Genomic DNA, 15,592 nt, shown 5'->3' on the forward strand with positions numbered 1-15,592 from the left:
TTCCACAAGCGTTGGTATGATAACAAACGAGAGAATGCAAGAGAGAATATAAAGAAAATATCTAGATACCCCTGTTGAACACAACGAGACCGCCCTCGCCACCGCGTCCGTGGAACTCGGGCTCGAGCTTGTCCGCGCTGATGCTCTGTCGCTGGGGGAACACAGCGAGGGCGAGCGGGAGGACGGCGTAGCTGGTCACGAGGATGAGGCCGAGGTTGACGGGCACGGTGAGGCGGGGCCGCTGCTTGAGCCACTGCTGGGCCTGCAGGCGGACGAGGACGAGAGGGGGGATGACCATGATGGGCGTGGAGTTGAAGACGCGAGAGCAGGCGGTCTCGCCGACGGCGATTTGGGCCGCCTTTTTGCTGCGGCCTAGGGATTGGGGTTGTTGGCTGCTGGCTGCGGCGCCTTCAACAGCCTGTTGTTCCTTGGTCTCGGCGGCCTGCGTCTTCTCCGCGACGACGGGGAAGACGTCGATGCCCTTGCGCATCTCCTCGCCGCGCATGAGGAGGACGTTGAGGAAACCGGCCGAGGCTACGGCGGCGAAGGGGACAAGGCGGGTGAGCGTGGTGCGGGTCGCGGGGGTGAGGTTCTTGAGCCGGGGCACGAGCTTGTTGAGGCCGACGGCTACACCGCAGGAGACGGAGACAGCCATTGCGTAGGACTCGCCGAGCTTGCGCCAGGATAGCGGGGAGGACTTGTTTGCGTTTGCCGAGTTGATGGCTACGTTGAGGGACTGGTTGACGACTTGCCATGCGATTGTGCCTGCTGTCTGTTCGTGGAACTTGTGTGTTAGGACTGCACTTTTCCTTCCCTTCTTCCTTCTTCTTCTTGGGGCTCCAACTCACTCCGAGGCCGGGCTGGAGCATGCCAGCTGTGACGACCAAGTTGGTCAGGACGAAGGCGGACATGCGGAAGGGGAGGAAGACGGGTTCGGCGGTGTCTACACGGGGTGAGGTGCGCGAGTGCGCCGCGTGTTAGTCACTGGGGAACCGAGGGGGAGAAGAAGGCAAACAAGCAACGAGCCCTTTGTCGCAAAGAGGCAGTGTCTTTTTTGTTCTCATGGGCTCGTCGCACCTGGGTGGAGGGTCGAGTCGACGACCTTTTTGGCCTGCCAGAGCTCGGGGGTCATTGTCGGGATTTTGCCCTGCTTGTAGTCGGTGAGAAGGGACTTTGCTTGCTCGAGACCGGTGCTGCCGACGAGGAGGGTGCTGTTGATTGGGGAGCCATGTTAGTAGATTGTCTTGGTCCTATGGCGGGAGAGGTCTGGGTGAGGGTAGAGGGAGGAGGCTTAGGTAGTGGTGATGTTGGGACAAACGCGCGCAAAGAGTCATGATCGTGACGATGCGATGCGATGCGCGACTAGGAGGGTCTGTGGATTTGGACGTACCTCGGGTCGGTGAGACCCAGGTTGTGCCGTACGCGGCCCATGTATGTGCTGAGATCATACTGCGAGGCGGGCAGCTCGCGGCTACCGGGAAGGGAGGCCGACATATCGGGCGAGAGGTTCGAGGCGTGTCTTGGTAGTGAAGCGATTTGAGAGGCAACGGGGATCGTCGCGAAGCTTTCTTTGTATGTCTCCCGCAATTGAGAGCTCTGCTCGAGGGTAAATATGTCCCAATGGGCACAAGTGAGGGGTAAAACCGAATGCAATGCAATGCCACGCGACCAAAGAAGGCGGGAGCGGTGCCGACGAACGCTGGTGGTACGGCGGTCTTGGGGGAGGGGGGAAAGGTGATTGCGGTGTGAGTGAGGGTTCTCGTGGGATTTGGATTGGGCTTGGTGGTTTTTTTGATAGCAGGAACGGATAGGATGGGCTATCGTCGGGTGAGCTCCCGAGATCGGTGGGATTTGGGGGAAAGACAGGACCCCCAAGGCCCAGAGGTAGGTTATCCGAGAGAAATGATTGGATCACGGAGCTTGGACCCTGAACTTCGCTGCAGCTGGCGGCGGGTGGACGCGGGCCCTGGTTGTCGCAGTAGGGCGTTATTGTCACTGCAGGGCGTTCGGCAGGCCCTGACGATAAGGTAAAGGACGGACGGCTTGTGACGGTGCAGCGAGAATGCTGACGGTGCAACTCAGTAGAAAGACGGTGGAAGAGTAAGATTAATGAAATTCAAAAGACCTGAATCCAGAAACGCAGCTGTCCATGCCAGAAGCAATCGTAGAGAAAAGAAAAAAGAAAGAAAAAAAAAAAAAACACCACAGACGTAGCTTCAATGGCGGAAAAGGCAAAAGATTAGACCGACCTACGTAGGGATCGAACCTACAATCTTCACAGAGAGACTAAGGAGCCGAAATGTGACGCGATGCCATTTCGCCAGCAGGCCTGGTTGGCAAAGGCTGGAAATTTGGCAACCCATGTAGGGTGTAGCATAAGGTGGTCAGTGCGCCGCCGCCTGATGGCGGGGAAACTTGCCACTGCGGGGAACTGTCGAGCTCGCCTGGGCTGCGACTTGTAGCTCGTGAGTGCCTTCTCCGTCCCGTCTTCGGCTTGAAGCGGCCGGGGGGCGTGCCGATGCGAGGTCGGGACGGTTTGTCGTGCGGGGAGACATCGAGAGCCATACAGTTCTTGACGTTTTCTGGTCTTGAGGAGTTGAGTTAGTCCAATTTCAAGCTGAACCCCAGCTCTCATAGGGTCTCGCTTGGTGAACTCCAATGTTGAGTCTGTCAGTGGAGCATGAGTATCCTGGTTTCTGTCTCCCCTCTTTACGATTGTGCTTATGTAGTCTTAAGAAGAGAAGATATTGTAGTTATGATGGTAACGTAACGAGTGAGGGACTCTATGTGTCTCAACGTCTAGATGTACCATCCGGAAACATATTCTTCGATATGTTCACGGAGAACTCACTCACACAGCGCTGAAATTCGCATCAGACACCAGATATCAAATAGGTCATCAAGAAAATCAAGCTTTCAATACCCAACACAGGCAGGAGGCCGAAAGGAAGTATCAAATTGTTAGCGCGGCGGATTGAACACTCACAACTACTCATGACTTTGAGCATCCAGATAACTGAGCTTTCCTCCGCTCCACTTACACATTGACACGGGACGATGTAGCCTGCCCTGCAACCAGATCGGCTTTTACCTGAACAACGAGTAAAACAATACGAACAACACTATGTTCATCACATACTCTGAGTACTGAAAGAGCATTTCTGAAGTGAACACCGAGGGGCAGGATACTGAGAGGTAGTCCCCAAACTCAAAACCTGAGGTCAAAGACTGGAGCCTTTCTCATTTCAAAACTTGGTTGTTAAAACTTGATCATTGTGCTATCTCACACATCATATCATCATCACAGACACCTCATTATAAGGTGGTCCCGATCTGACGACACTTGCTCCCGTGCTCCCCAATAATGTCCGCAGCCTGGAGCGCCATGGCGTACATGGCAACCTGTAGGTTGGCCGAGATGGAGACCGGGAAGATGGACGAGTCGGCGACGAAAAGCCCGTCAACGCCCTTGACGCTGAGGTCGGTGTTGATAACCTTGCCCATGGACACCGTTCCGCTGGGATGGAAGCATGATCTGTGTTTAAAATGTTAGACCAATCTTCCTGGCCAACGGGGATGACAACCTCGGAAACTTACCCTGCAACCTGGCGGGCACGCGCAGCAAAGGCCTCGTCAGGGGAATCCACCGTCAAAGGCGTGTCAGCCGTGAGCTCCCCATCAAGAATCTCGCGACCGACGGGCGTCAGATCGCTTCCCAGGAGCCTAGTATCAAACTTGAGAGCCTCTTGCACAGCGTACCTGTCCACCGCCGTGCTGAGGTAGTTCGGGTCGATGACGGGCGGGTCGCTGACGTTGGCCGACGAGATACCCACCGAGCCCCGCGAGGTATCGATCAGCACGATGGACAGCATATGGACAGCAGAGCCGTCGGTCGAGGCGCCGTTGTACTGCAACGTGTGGGAGACGTGCGCGCGATCCTGGCGGAGGAGCGGGTGCTCCGGGCCCGGCGCGACACCGCCCTCGTCCTCTGCGATGGCCGCCGCAAGGCCTTCCTTGGGTAATGTGACGGTGGCGAGGAAGTCGATCTTGTTGCCGCGGCCGTACTGAGGCTCTTTGAAGAGCGGGTTGTCCGACTCGTAGGCCCAGCCCTCGGAGGGGTTCTTGACCTTCCACGCCGTGGGCATGAGGATGTGGTCGTGCATGTTCTGGCCGACCTCGGGCTGGTCGAGCTTCACCTCGATGCCGTGCTCCGTTAGGACGTTAGCGGGACCGATGCCCGAGAGCATGAGAAGTTGGGGGGTTCGGTAGGCGCCGGCGGAGAGGATCGTTTTGCGGCTGTAGTACTCTGTTCCGTTTTGCAGGCGGATGCCCTTGGCTGTGATGGCGATGCTGTTGGGACTCTTGGACACGAGGATATTCTCAACCATTGTGTTGGTGATGACGGTGACGCCGTCTAGAGGGAATGCTTCCGAGGAGAGTTGTCTGCGCCCTTGGTTGCGGTTCTCCTGGAGGTCTCCGTAACCGATGGGGTTTCCGGCGTTCGCGTCGAGCTGGGGCAGTGCCGAGACACCGAGAGCTTCGAGGGACTCGGCCAACTTCTCTCGCATGGGGAAGTGTCGGTTCATGGGCGTGACGCCCTGGATGATCATGGAACCGTTTTCTCCGTGCTGGGAAGGGTTGATGCTGGCGTCGAAGAACTTCTCTGTCAACTTCATGTAGGGAAGCTGGCCCTCGTAGCTCCATCGATCATCGCCGACCTCTTCGGCCCAGAGGTCGTAATCGACAGTATGGCCGCGGACCCAGGCAGCTAAGACGAGTGATGATTAGTAACTTGTTTTGTAAAATTGGGCAACAAGCACAACTTGCCTCCATTGATAGCCGTCCCTCCACCGAGGGCCTTGCCAGCGGGCGCCGCGATCGATCGGTTGTCTACGTTGGCTTGCGAAACTGACGTATAAGCCCAGTCAATGTCGCTTCCGGCACCAGTGCTAGTGTTAGGGTACGCGATAGACTCGAGACCATTGACATTGGGTCCGGCTTCAACCAGCAGGATCTTCAAGGTCGGATCTTTGTGGAGGAGCCTGTTGGATATGACGGAGCCGGCAAGGCCTCCGCCGACAACGATGAAATCCCACAATGACATGGCTTAGACGGAAAGCTGAGTGCCTGAAAGAATGACTGGCTTACTTGAGCGACAAGTTGGCAGGGAGTTGCGAAGACGAGAATTGGCAGAGCCATGCTAACTCCTTATACAAGGCAGGATCTCGTCACATTTCCGGCGATAACATTGCTGCCTTCTCTTTAGTCCAACGAAATGCAGTTCGGGTCTGTTGACAGCCCATCTTGTGGTTTGTTGTCGCGCCACATGCCAGGTATCATCGAATCTAGAGCTTCGAATGCAAGGGTCCTAGTAGAAGGTGCATAGATGCTTTCCACAACCAACATACTTTCTAGGGTCTGAAGAAGGCAAACATCCACGTTGTGGACAGTCGTTGGAACATAGTTGCATCAAAGCACGCACTAAAGACCTCGGAGGAGGAGTGCTCGTCGGCTCGATGTAGACTTAGATGAAGGACCCGCACCCCGGGGCTGTCCTGGCCTTTTGCGGGCCCGGACGAAGTTCCCAAAAGATCATGGTCCTACCCCGGGTATCGGACGGTCTTATAACCCAATCGACCGAGACGAGATCGCAAGCCCCTGGGTGCTGAGCAGCATCCCGCTTGCTGTGCCGCGCCTTTGCATCAACTTGGCATGCCGTACAGCCTTTGCAGACTTTTCTCGGCAGCATGAGAAATTTCCGGACGTGATGCACAATGCAACAACGGCGTAAAGCCGTTTGAGACTGACATTACTATATAGCTATGATCGCGCGGGAACACCACAGAAAATCGAAGCATTATGGACGTGAGTAACGCATATTACTCAGGAGACATACTCGCACAGCTACGGACGTGTCTATCCTGCATCAAGTAACCAGACGTAGACTTTGCCTACCCATGGACATGTCCAAGTCCCACAGAATCCTGCGTGATAATCCACCGACCTGGTTCTTTGATGCCTGTAGCAACCAACAACCAACGACATGCAGCATGGGTGAAGCAAACAAACTTCCAACACGATAACCACAAATTACAGGCTCTTTTGACAAGGGTTATCACCAGATTTTGCAGCTCGTTTGTGCTATGCGGACCAATCGACTGACGATGACTGCGTGCTTTCCATCGGGAAACAGGAAGACCCGACACATCTCATGCATGAGATCAATGCCCACAGTCCCGGAAGGTAGGTATCTTGATATTGTTGACGCCGCAGGACATGAGCATCTGAGGCACGTGCGACACCCAGCAGCGTGGACTCGAAGAGAACCGCCGCAGAGATGGCAACGGATCGAACCTCGAAATCTGTAAGAGAAATTTGTCACAATTCACTCGCAGACATTTCCGTTTTCGAGCAGAACTCGTGCTGTTGCAGGGGCTCATCAGAATTCAGGTCACTTGAAAAGTTGGGATACCTCTACTCGGTTACCGTCGACTTTACCACACGCCTTTGTTCGTCCAGATTTGAAAGGCGCCTGTTCCTGACAATCTCCTATCCGCTTCAGCCTCCAAATTCAGCTTCAAGGGCCTTTGAGGCCAGACTTCCCACATCTCGTTGTTCCTTTCATCTTTCTCTCTCTGCTTTCAGTCATGGAAAGCATCAATACCATCAGATATCGTCAAGCTGGTGGCGCAATGCCGGCTCCAGTCATCATTCAGGACAAGTTTCCCCCTCTTACGTCGACGGGGGCCGCTCTCGTTGCTACGGCGTCGATGATGCTCTGCTTGACCACATGCTGGACCATCTTCCGCGTCTGGGCCCGGAAAATCACGAAGATTCCCTACTTGACCGAAGACTATCTTTACTTCACAGCCCAGGTACTTATGAGGCACATTGGGACGATCATTTAGCATTAACTAGTGTTTAGTTGCTATTCTATGGTGCGGCAGCATGCTTCATTCTAGGTATGTAGAGATTCCCTTCAACGCCGCCAGGTACTTAGGGGATGAGAGCGCGGACACTGACTTATACCTCAACAATCGAAGCTGTAGTAGTAGGTGGCGCAGGCCATGATGTATGGAACCTCAGTGACGAGCACAAGTACCACTACTTTCGAATATCGCTTGCCACGCAAGTCCTCTACGCCGCGGCCTTGGGCTTCGTCAAGCTCAGCATCACTTGGATGCTCCAGCGCATATTCTTTGGCCACTCAACGACCTTCAGGCTCTTCGCCTGGATCGCCATGGCTCTATCGGTCTGCTGGGCTTTGTACACGGCTCTGATAGGCTTCCTCATCTGCCAGCCTGTACAGATGGCGTGGGATCCGAGTGTACAGGGAGCTTGCGGCAACCATACCACGGCGTATTCTGCGGTAGCAATATTCGATATCATCACCGATATAATTATCGTCGGGCTCCCCATCAAGTTTGTTGCCCAGCTGCAGGTTCGACGAGCGCACAAGATTGCCCTGTATGGAGTATTCTGCGCTGGTTTCATGTAAGTCTTCTATCGGCAGTTCTCTTTCTCCACAGCGGTCGGGAGACAATGCGAAATGAATGGCAGATCCCTCTGCGAATGATAAACGCAAGCTGATGATTCCGTCACACTCAATAGCACGGTTGTCTTCTCTTGTGTGCGACTCTACTATGCTTACAACATCGACTTCATCAATGTTACCAAAGGCTTCGCCATAGCCAGCGTCAGCGGTGTCTTGCAAGCCGGCATCGCTGTCATGGTAGCATCCAGCCCAATGCTCCGTCCCGTCTTCGATAGAACGGTAGGCCGAGTCCTGGGTCTCAGCCTACAAAGTCAAAGACGCGGCAATGGCGCGACTTCGAACGCGACTGGCAATGCCACTGGCAATAGTATAGCTGTTCTGCACAACAAACACAGCCCTCGATCCGATGGCTTCAAGCAGATGTCGGAAAGCGAAGAGCATCTGGCCTGGGAGTTGAGGAACATGAAGTCCGCAGGAAGCCGGGATAGCTACAACATGGGGACTACGACGACTCGGGTTAATGCGGAAAGGAGCTCAGATGACAGTACGGGCGAAGAGCGAGGGGATCTGGATGGCCCACGGACTGGGAGGATCATGGTCACAAAAACAACCGTAGTCAGTCGCTAGGTTGAGATGTAAACACGCTCGCATTGTCGATGGGGACGAGTGTCTATTGTCCAGTGGAGGTGCATCGAGCAACTAAAGACCTGAAATAGGAAAGTGAAGTCGCATAACGAATTGAATCTGGTCAGTATTTCGTGTATCTCCTTAGTCTCTTGCTGTCGACTTGACAACCACTTCCGATTTCACCCAGACGTGAATATTTTGCTTACCCCCCTTCCCCTCTTCACTGGAATACCTTTCGATATCAACGTTCCGCCCTTGGCCGTACCGATCATCCGGCCCCAATATTGAATCCACGCTGTCGTTGTCGCCGAAGCCTTTTCCAGCAGACCTTGTCCCGCTTCCGAATCGTCCCTCGCCGCTTCGACCCGCGAGGCTTCCCAAGTCCAAATCTGGCGTCTTCAACCCAACCCTGACGGTGTAGTCGGTACCACCGATCGTCTTCAGACCGAACCCCAAGTTAGATCCGGTCATGTCTCTGGTGTATGGTCCATGCCTGCTGCCGTTTCGGGATGACCACTTGCTGAGCCAGCCCTTGAAGAGGGGGCGGCACACGGGGATTCCGATGCAGACGAGAGTTACAGCCAGTTCTGCCGCATGCCATATTATCAAGGCAACCGTATCCTCTGTTGAGTGTTCATGTTAACGATACATTCATGCAATAATACGTGACGGTGACCAGGGGAAGTACAGGTCTGAGGGTCTATGTAAGGATAACTTACTGGTGAAGTTCACACTACTCAGGTTCTTGAGCTGCAAAGCTCTCAGAATCCCGCATACGCCAGCACTACCATACTATTAACTTCACGTCACTCAAGCATGCAGATGTGAAAGGTGCAAGCCTTCAACGGGGCGGGCAGAGCTTACATGACCCCCAGACTCATGCTCAAATTGATGAGTAACTTCTCCCTCTTCGGCATCTGAACGTTCCACAACAACGCCCACGGCGTAACGGCGTACCAAAAGTCGACGACAACGCTCCAAGCTCCCGCAGCCGCCGATATGGGACCGGGGTCGATGGGGCAGCTCCCGTCGGGGATCAGTCGGTCCCACAGGAAGTTGATTGGAGTACACGAGAACCAGAAGACGAGCAGAGAAGCCAAGGCGACGAGGAACAAAACGATGACGGGGGCGATGACAAGGATCTGGTGCAGGCGAGTGTTCACGAGGCGGAGGAGGAACAGTGCCAGAGAGGCCTTGGAGACGACGATGGCGGATACGAGGATTGTGCTGCCGATTGCCTCGTACAAGATCGCTTTTGGCACGTTTTCCATCTCAAGTTCTAGGATATTCCTGCCAAAGCCGTAAAAGGAGGAGATTGTGAGCATGACATCGTAGGCGACGAAGAGGAACTGAATACAAAAAAAAGTGTCAGTCGAGGTCTGCGATGCAGCAGTGTCTGATTATCTGTAAACCAGGGCACTCACGAAAGCGAGGTTGAAGAAGTGGTCGTCCACACCGTACGCTTGGAGGATGACAAGTCGAGTGTACAATCGCAGCAGCACGAAGAAGAAAGCAAGACCCGTCAAGCCCCAAAGAACGGCCAGCGCCATGGGCGCATCGCCGCCTGGTCCTATCATGATCTTCAGATCCGTCCTGCGTCGATCTTGCAATCGAGACAAACGAGAAAAGACAGAAAAGACGATAACGCTGGATCCAGACGGGATCCGGGTTGGGGCACCCGACAATTAAAGGTTCCGATTCATCTCCCTAAATCTTGTTCTCCTCCACGAGTCAATTTTAACGGGGACCAGCGATTGGTGGTAGCGAATCTGGAGAGGTTGCAAGGAGGGTCGGAGTCTTTGAGTCCTTGCTTGAAGGATTCGGAACTTGGCAGTTGAATGGGCCTCATCTTTTCGAGTCCCGGCGAGGCACCTGGGCGAGACGACTTGACAGGTCGATCAATGACCGAAACAAGACATCGGGAGGCTTATTGTGGATGGATTCTGCGGCGTACCCATGGCTTAATTCAAACGAAGGGCAGAGGAGATCGTCACTATCCACAAGGGGGCCATAACAGCTAGGTCCACAGTCACGTCAAAGCACGCACGCGGTAACTGGGTTTTGCCCAACAGGAGTTCTCACAAAGGCCCGCTAGAACCATAATTATTCCAACGGTCAGCAACAGCTTCCCCACCCATCGCGATTTCGTCAACGTTTCCGCTGGCCACGCGAGGAAAGGAGGGTTAAAGACCCATCAACTTGCGACTGTTGCGAACGTGCAGCTAAACATAGGAACAGTTGGCATGTCATCACAGCGTACGAACGAAGCACGCAGAGACTCGGATTGTGGACCGCAACTCGTGGCCTGGTTACACCGCAAATACTGGGCTTCAGGGGCAGTCCAGGCACGAGGTCTGCTGGCCCCCATCATGATCCGGAGCCAGGAACAATGCGTCGAATGTTGCATCGTCTGAACTCGCGTAAACATAGCAAGGATACCTATGAGCTACTGGACTTTAGTGCATCTTGGTCAGGCTTCCTAATTCTCCGAACACAGCATTTGCAAATGCCGATGGAGAGCCTCTAGCTAGTGTAGAACGAAGCCAACCATCAAAAACAAGCAGTATCACCATTGTTCGAAACCATCTCTAGAGCAAAGTCTAGAATAAGAGATGGTTGCCTCAAATGATGTCTTTAGTCTCCCACACACCCGGAGCTGGAAGCCCTATTCGGCTGCGCTGCTCCGAGAGCAACGGGCCTAGTCGGTGTGACCCGTAGCGGCGGCCACTGTCAACCACTAAAGTTGTTGCCTACCAGACCGAGATGCGACTGGGAGGCGATCCGGTTTGCGACGAGGAGGTCCGAGAGCGAGTCTACGGCCCGCTGCCGTGTTTCCTTGAACCCCACAGACTGGTGAATGTTCCTGAATTTCTGCCCCTTTCCCCAGCCTTATCCATGTAAATGTTGTCGAAGGGCATAATCTTTTTGGATGGCAAGTATCTAGAAGCGACATGCTATAGCCACAAGTGCTTTGTGGCTTCTCAAAGGCCTTTTGTTAGTGCTGATTCGAAGGGTAGCATGAATGATACTCGCATATCACGACGTATATCACAGCAATTGCCGAAGGGTGCATTGCAATCTCCGCAGCGAAGATATGGTGTACCGCATCCAAATCCTGGCTTGCCCAATCCTTCAGCAGCATTCGCTGATTGCATGGACGGAGCCGGGATCCGCATCCAAGACAACATCCATGCATCCTGTCACAGTCACCTGTCTCTCATAACAATGCTGCTCCTGCCGAGCACATCTACATCTGCCTATCATCAATTTCGTCTCGGTACAATACTACAAATGGACTGATGTGGTTTGCTGATCGGGAGGCAAGATGATTTGCGCTAGGCCGGAGCATTAACACACGTGGATGCATCGCCCGTAGCATATGACGAGCCACTTTGTGAGGATCAAGTTTTCTCATCATTCAAATCATGAGCTACTGATACTCGATCGTCGTTAAAGCTGTGTTTACATGAACAATCACAAAGTGATGATAAGAAATTGCAACCGTTTCTATAATATTTGCCGAGCCTTCGTGTTTCTCTCGAACGTTACGTGTCCTTACGCTAGACTTGCGCAAACTCGATGTTGACCTTGTTCGCCCCCTTTGAGGTGTCGACGATTTCTGCCCATGCCGTAGTTGAAAGATGCATGGTAGCAGCAGCTGACTTTTTACCGACGGGGTTGTTGGAAAAGTCAACCACTTTGACCTGAATCGTACCCGATTTGCAGGCGCGCGGAAGTGAACTAATACATCGCACTAGATACTGCCTTCCGCAAGCCGCCCCATTGTCCCAAAGTCCTTCGCTAACAGAAACGAATAAGTTGCTGGAAGGGAATTGATCCTGGCTGTTGCCGTTGCACCTGGTTGGTGTATAGGGTACGGACCAAGAACCAGCAGTGCCGACATCAGCGCTGGCAAGTGGAGCTAAGATGCTGAGCAACAATGAAAATCTCATATTGCTATGGAAAGATGGTGTGAGTACCAGTGTACGAAATGGGGCGCAGGAATTCTTACAAAGAGCAAAGAGTCTGTTCCACAGAACAGTTTCGATATCGACTGTATTCTGGAGTCTGTAGTTTGGCAAAGAATACAAGTTGGCGAGCCAGTATTTATGGTTGAATCTCCTCTGTGACTGTGAATTGTCTTGCTACTCAGGGACTTAACTGTCCCTTCATTTCTCCGTACTTGCGCCGCACAGAGATCCACACCAAACACCAAACACGAAGTTGTAATATGAATAAGTTGCCTCGAAAACTTTTTTTTCTGCTAGTTGGACGAATCGTCAAAGGTGGCATGCAAAGGCGAAGCCACGGCAAACATAACCCGGGTTGATTCAAGCAATTGGCTTCTTTGAAGCATGAAGCGTGATATTACTGCCAGTCAAGAAAACCTTGTTGCGGGCAAGGCAGGCAATTGTGGTCATGGGTTCTGAATCGCGCCAAAACTATGATACATGTAGTATGCGAAATTAGTTGCCGGGTCGCGACACAGAGACACAATGATAATTGCAACGAGCTAAAGCCCGAAGTTCTCGAAGACAATAATGGAGCCGTCGATAGTCATCATGTTGTTCAAAAAATATTACGGATTCGTGAAGCCAAATAGATGGTCTTATCGATCTACCTTACTTTAGTCACCAAGTATCGTTATGTAGCCCACAAAATCGTTGCGAAGCTCACAACACAGAAGCTAAACGACAAACTACCCTCTCAAATTACTTTGGATCTTTAATAGCTCATTAATAGGTTCTGCCAACTGCACCTTGAAAATCGTGGGTCCGGTTCTCAGTGGCTTAGTGGCCCCAGTGATAAGACTCAAGCCAACCTGAACCCCCTGAACAAGAACATTGCGCATGCTATCGCAATGAAACTAACAAGTAACTTTAAGAACATTAAAATCGGGTTCGTGCATCGGTGTGAGAGTTGACCCAGGCACCTGGACCGTGGCTCGGAAGGAACACGCCCAGAAAATGCCAGGCCGCTCTCCAGCATTGCCATTTTCCTCTCCATACCCAGCTTATACTCTTTATCGGCCAAACTGTCGGCCTCCAGAGTCGACTGACTGCTCGTGTCTGACGATCCGAACCTCTCATCAACTTGAGGGTTGCTGAGTGTTGCATTCGAGTCCAACACGAACACTTCGTTGGCAAAGAAGTCGCACACCCCATCCTCCCACTTCGTCTTTTGCGCATAAAAGTTGATCAACTTGATCGACTTGTCGATAGCGTCTCGAGCGCCAATGATGTGGTTGAAGGAGTCGAGGTCCCTGGGGCTTCGGGGCTGCTTGGACTCATCATAGTGCGCGTGACGCTTGGATTGGCCAGAATAGGTGTGGAAGGTAATGATGGGCCCTAGTCTGGCGAACTTGCCGGGCTTGAACCTGAAGAAGCCTGTGACGGGTAAGTCAGCGTGGGATCATACGTGAGAGGAGATATTCGAGCGTGAGATATTGGGATAGGGCTCATAGGGATTCTCACCTTCGCTATCTCTGCCATCTAGATCTCCTGGGTTGGACAGGCGACGGAGTGTGTGCCCCACCGCGTACGAATCTTGAACCATGTGCAGACAGTGACCAAAGGCACGCTTGGAAATGTTAGCCTTCCGGTAAGATGGCGTTCTGCCCAAGAACAGCTGTCTCAGGCTTGCTTCTCCAGAGGGATCAGAGTAGCTGGAGAAACGGGTCGGGAACCGGCCAGCAAGACTGTCAGTCTCCTTCACATCCTGAACGCCGATCGCGAGCTTGTAGATGATTTCCAACCAAGAAAGCATGTTTGCCTTAGTGTCGTGCGGATCTTCATTCGACTGGGCGGCCATTGCGTGGAAGAATTGCAAGTCTCCAAAGTGGCTCCTCTGTGTGAGACTGCTAGGAGAGCCGGCGTAGAAGTCACCTAGAAATTTTTCGCCCAGTGCCAGCTCGCTATTGCTCTCTCTGGAGTCTTCGAATAACAGACATAGCGGGTCGTCGCTCCAAAGGAGACCACGCATGTACTCCCATTGGGTAGCGTCGAGATTGTTGTACTCGGTTCCCTTGGGGAAGCGCATCCTGGATGCGATGAAAGCGGCGATGGCGATGTCTTCGTGAACTGGGTCTCGGATCTTGATACCAAGTGGGCCATTGAATCCAATTTCGAAGGCTGCGTGAACGTCGCTGTTGGTCTCGTCGGACGAGTTTGCGTCATCCACCATTCCGCTTGTCGAGTTCTCAGCCAAGTAGACCTCAACGTGGCCTGGAAAGTTTGTTAACAATGACAGAGACGGCGCGGACCCGGAGACTGGAATAGTACCTGTAAAGGGGTGGCCGGTGAGGTTGTAGTCCAGCACTTGGCAAGATACCAACTTGGGATTGCTCGACTTCGTCCGCAGATAGTTGTCGTTCCATCTGCCATAAGGATCACAGAACTCTACTTTGAATGAGAGGGCATTGTCAGGATCAGAAGGGTGGTACAGCTCGTACACGACCTCTCCCTGGCTGCCCGAGAAGCCTTCATTGCATTATCAGCTCTCGATCATTACCTGTTAAGGTAGCCAGAACAAAGTTTTGTTACATACCAAAGCTGTCGTTCAGTTGAATCAAGGCTTCAGCTCCGGCTTTGATTGTGTTTGGAGGGCATCCCTTGGCCCAAGAGCCTAAAATGGCCTTCGACCGATCAAGTGCAAAATCGACTTTGGTTTTGTTGTAAATGTAGATAAACGACTCATAGCCGCTGGCTGGCGTGAAGATGGGCTCTTGTTGATCGGTCATTGTTGAGATTAGGTGGTGCAAGGACTATGTCGATTGAGAGATTATTAGACATAGGTATACCGCAAGAGGACTTCCCTTTGACTTTATATTAATCCTCTGGACGAGGTGCGACTACCGAATAGAAGCTGCAAATATGTCTTGTGATCGCGTTGGGATCCTCAGTCGCGGCCGGCTTACCAATTTCACCTTCCATGCTGACGATGGACCACGGTCTGGGACCTCGAAGTTTGAGCTGAACGTCAGCTTGTTGCCCATTTGGGACTCGACGGTTCCCACAAGGATAATCAGATCTCGGTCGTGGACCAGTGCAATGACACCATTCGAGCGAGAAACAGCTAAGTATGTAACCGCCGGCAAAACAGTGCTAGTGATAGATACCGATTGTGGGCGTGACAATTGCCTGTGCTCCTGTTCGAGCGGCCGAGACCGAACTTGTCCATCTTTAGGAGAGCTGAATAAACCCAATTTGGATATCTCTGCGGCAGGCCCACGAATGAGTCCGGGGACAAGAGGTTTCCGGACGATCATCAAGCCAATTAGGGACCCCGGTAAGTGGGTTGTCGAAGGTCTGGACTCCAACAAGTAGCACCGCGCCAGTGGTTCTGGGACTGGAACCCAACAGGGGTCGTCTGCGGCCTTCGATAGTGTCCACAGCCTCACATTCCTATTCCAAAATAGGGCTCAATGCTCTGGATTGAGTTACGCTCCGGCATGTCCTTTTAGTCCTACGA

At 52.9% G+C, this 15,592-nt stretch overlaps 6 protein-coding genes and 1 non-coding gene across 7 annotated transcripts; 1 reads left to right on the forward strand and 6 right to left on the reverse strand.

Annotated features, from left to right (window-relative positions):
• Positions 1-61: 61 nt before the first annotated feature.
• Positions 62-1,494, reverse strand: BDZ83DRAFT_567873 (tricarboxylate carrier; the record flags this gene model as incomplete). Its single annotated transcript, XM_060504000.1, has 4 exons — positions 62-772; positions 849-943; positions 1,078-1,211; positions 1,391-1,494. 4 exons carry the CDS (start codon positions 1,492-1,494, stop codon positions 62-64), a joined length of 1,044 nt encoding a protein of 347 aa, XP_060369785.1.
• A 751-nt stretch (positions 1,495-2,245) lies between these two features.
• On the reverse strand, positions 2,246-2,330 carry BDZ83DRAFT_t47. The gene has a single exon. It is a non-coding gene; the product is annotated as a tRNA-Arg (tRNA).
• Positions 2,331-3,315: 985 nt separating this feature from the next.
• Positions 3,316-5,567, reverse strand: BDZ83DRAFT_788730 (GMC oxidoreductase; the record flags this gene model as incomplete). The annotated part of the gene is made up of 4 exons (XM_060515685.1): positions 5,149-5,567; positions 4,852-5,014; positions 3,598-4,768; positions 3,316-3,535 (listed from the first exon to the last, which is right to left on the reverse strand). Exons 1-4 carry the CDS (start codon positions 5,197-5,199, stop codon positions 3,316-3,318), a joined length of 1,605 nt encoding a protein of 534 aa, XP_060369786.1. The 5' UTR covers positions 5,200-5,567.
• A 925-nt stretch (positions 5,568-6,492) lies between these two features.
• On the forward strand, positions 6,493-8,122 carry BDZ83DRAFT_727091 (uncharacterized protein; the record flags this gene model as incomplete). Its single annotated transcript, XM_060512773.1, has 4 exons — positions 6,493-6,875; positions 6,926-6,962; positions 7,050-7,494; positions 7,612-8,122. The coding sequence occupies exons 1-4, from the start codon at positions 6,648-6,650 to the stop codon at positions 8,120-8,122; spliced, it is 1,221 nt and encodes a 406-aa protein (XP_060369787.1). The 5' UTR covers positions 6,493-6,647.
• Positions 8,123-8,129: 7 nt separating this feature from the next.
• On the reverse strand, positions 8,130-10,141 carry BDZ83DRAFT_604827 (uncharacterized protein). The gene is made up of 4 exons (XM_060507296.1): positions 9,547-10,141; positions 8,987-9,471; positions 8,842-8,906; positions 8,130-8,745 (listed from the first exon to the last, which is right to left on the reverse strand). The coding sequence occupies exons 1-4, from the start codon at positions 9,697-9,699 to the stop codon at positions 8,264-8,266; spliced, it is 1,185 nt and encodes a 394-aa protein (XP_060369788.1). The 5' UTR covers positions 9,700-10,141; the 3' UTR covers positions 8,130-8,263.
• A 1,541-nt stretch (positions 10,142-11,682) lies between these two features.
• On the reverse strand, positions 11,683-12,196 carry BDZ83DRAFT_727093 (uncharacterized protein; the record flags this gene model as incomplete). Its single annotated transcript, XM_060512774.1, has 2 exons — positions 12,135-12,196; positions 11,683-12,079 (listed from the first exon to the last, which is right to left on the reverse strand). The coding sequence occupies exon 2, from the start codon at positions 12,073-12,075 to the stop codon at positions 11,683-11,685; it is 393 nt and encodes a 130-aa protein (XP_060369789.1). The 5' UTR covers positions 12,076-12,079; positions 12,135-12,196.
• Positions 12,197-12,825: 629 nt separating this feature from the next.
• On the reverse strand, positions 12,826-14,906 carry BDZ83DRAFT_662452 (uncharacterized protein). Its single transcript, XM_060511071.1, has 4 exons — positions 14,669-14,906; positions 14,404-14,601; positions 13,597-14,346; positions 12,826-13,509 (listed from the first exon to the last, which is right to left on the reverse strand). Exons 1-4 carry the CDS (start codon positions 14,859-14,861, stop codon positions 12,935-12,937), a joined length of 1,716 nt encoding a protein of 571 aa, XP_060369790.1. The 5' UTR covers positions 14,862-14,906; the 3' UTR covers positions 12,826-12,934.
• Positions 14,907-15,592: the final 686 nt, after the last annotated feature.

Source organism: Colletotrichum acutatum, assembly GCF_030867785.1.
Source record: "Colletotrichum acutatum strain CBS 112980 chromosome Unknown BDZ83scaffold_10, whole genome shotgun sequence".
NCBI classification, from domain to species: domain Eukaryota; kingdom Fungi; phylum Ascomycota; class Sordariomycetes; order Glomerellales; family Glomerellaceae; genus Colletotrichum; species Colletotrichum acutatum.

Excerpts from the sequence above, each read along its gene's own strand:
- BDZ83DRAFT_604827 (XM_060507296.1), bottom strand. The coding sequence starts at position 9,699 with ATGATAGGACCAGGCGGCGATGCGCCCATGGCGCTGGCCGTTCTTTGG. Across the intron at positions 9,472-9,546 it reads ACTTCTTCAACCTCGCTTTC|TTCCTCTTCGTCGCCTACGA; the intron begins GTGAGTGCCCTG and ends TTTTGTATTCAG. Across the intron at positions 8,746-8,841 it reads GAGTAGTGTGAACTTCACCA|AGGATACGGTTGCCTTGATA; the intron begins GTAAGTTATCCT and ends AACACTCAACAG.
- BDZ83DRAFT_662452 (XM_060511071.1), bottom strand. The coding sequence starts at position 14,861 with ATGACCGATCAACAAGAGCCCATCTTCACGCCAGCCAGCGGCTATGAG. Across the intron at positions 14,602-14,668 it reads TCAACTGAACGACAGCTTTG|GCTTCTCGGGCAGCCAGGGA; the intron begins GTATGTAACAAA and ends AATGCAATGAAG. Across the intron at positions 14,347-14,403 it reads CACCGGCCACCCCTTTACAG|GCCACGTTGAGGTCTACTTG; the intron begins GTACTATTCCAG and ends CAAACTTTCCAG.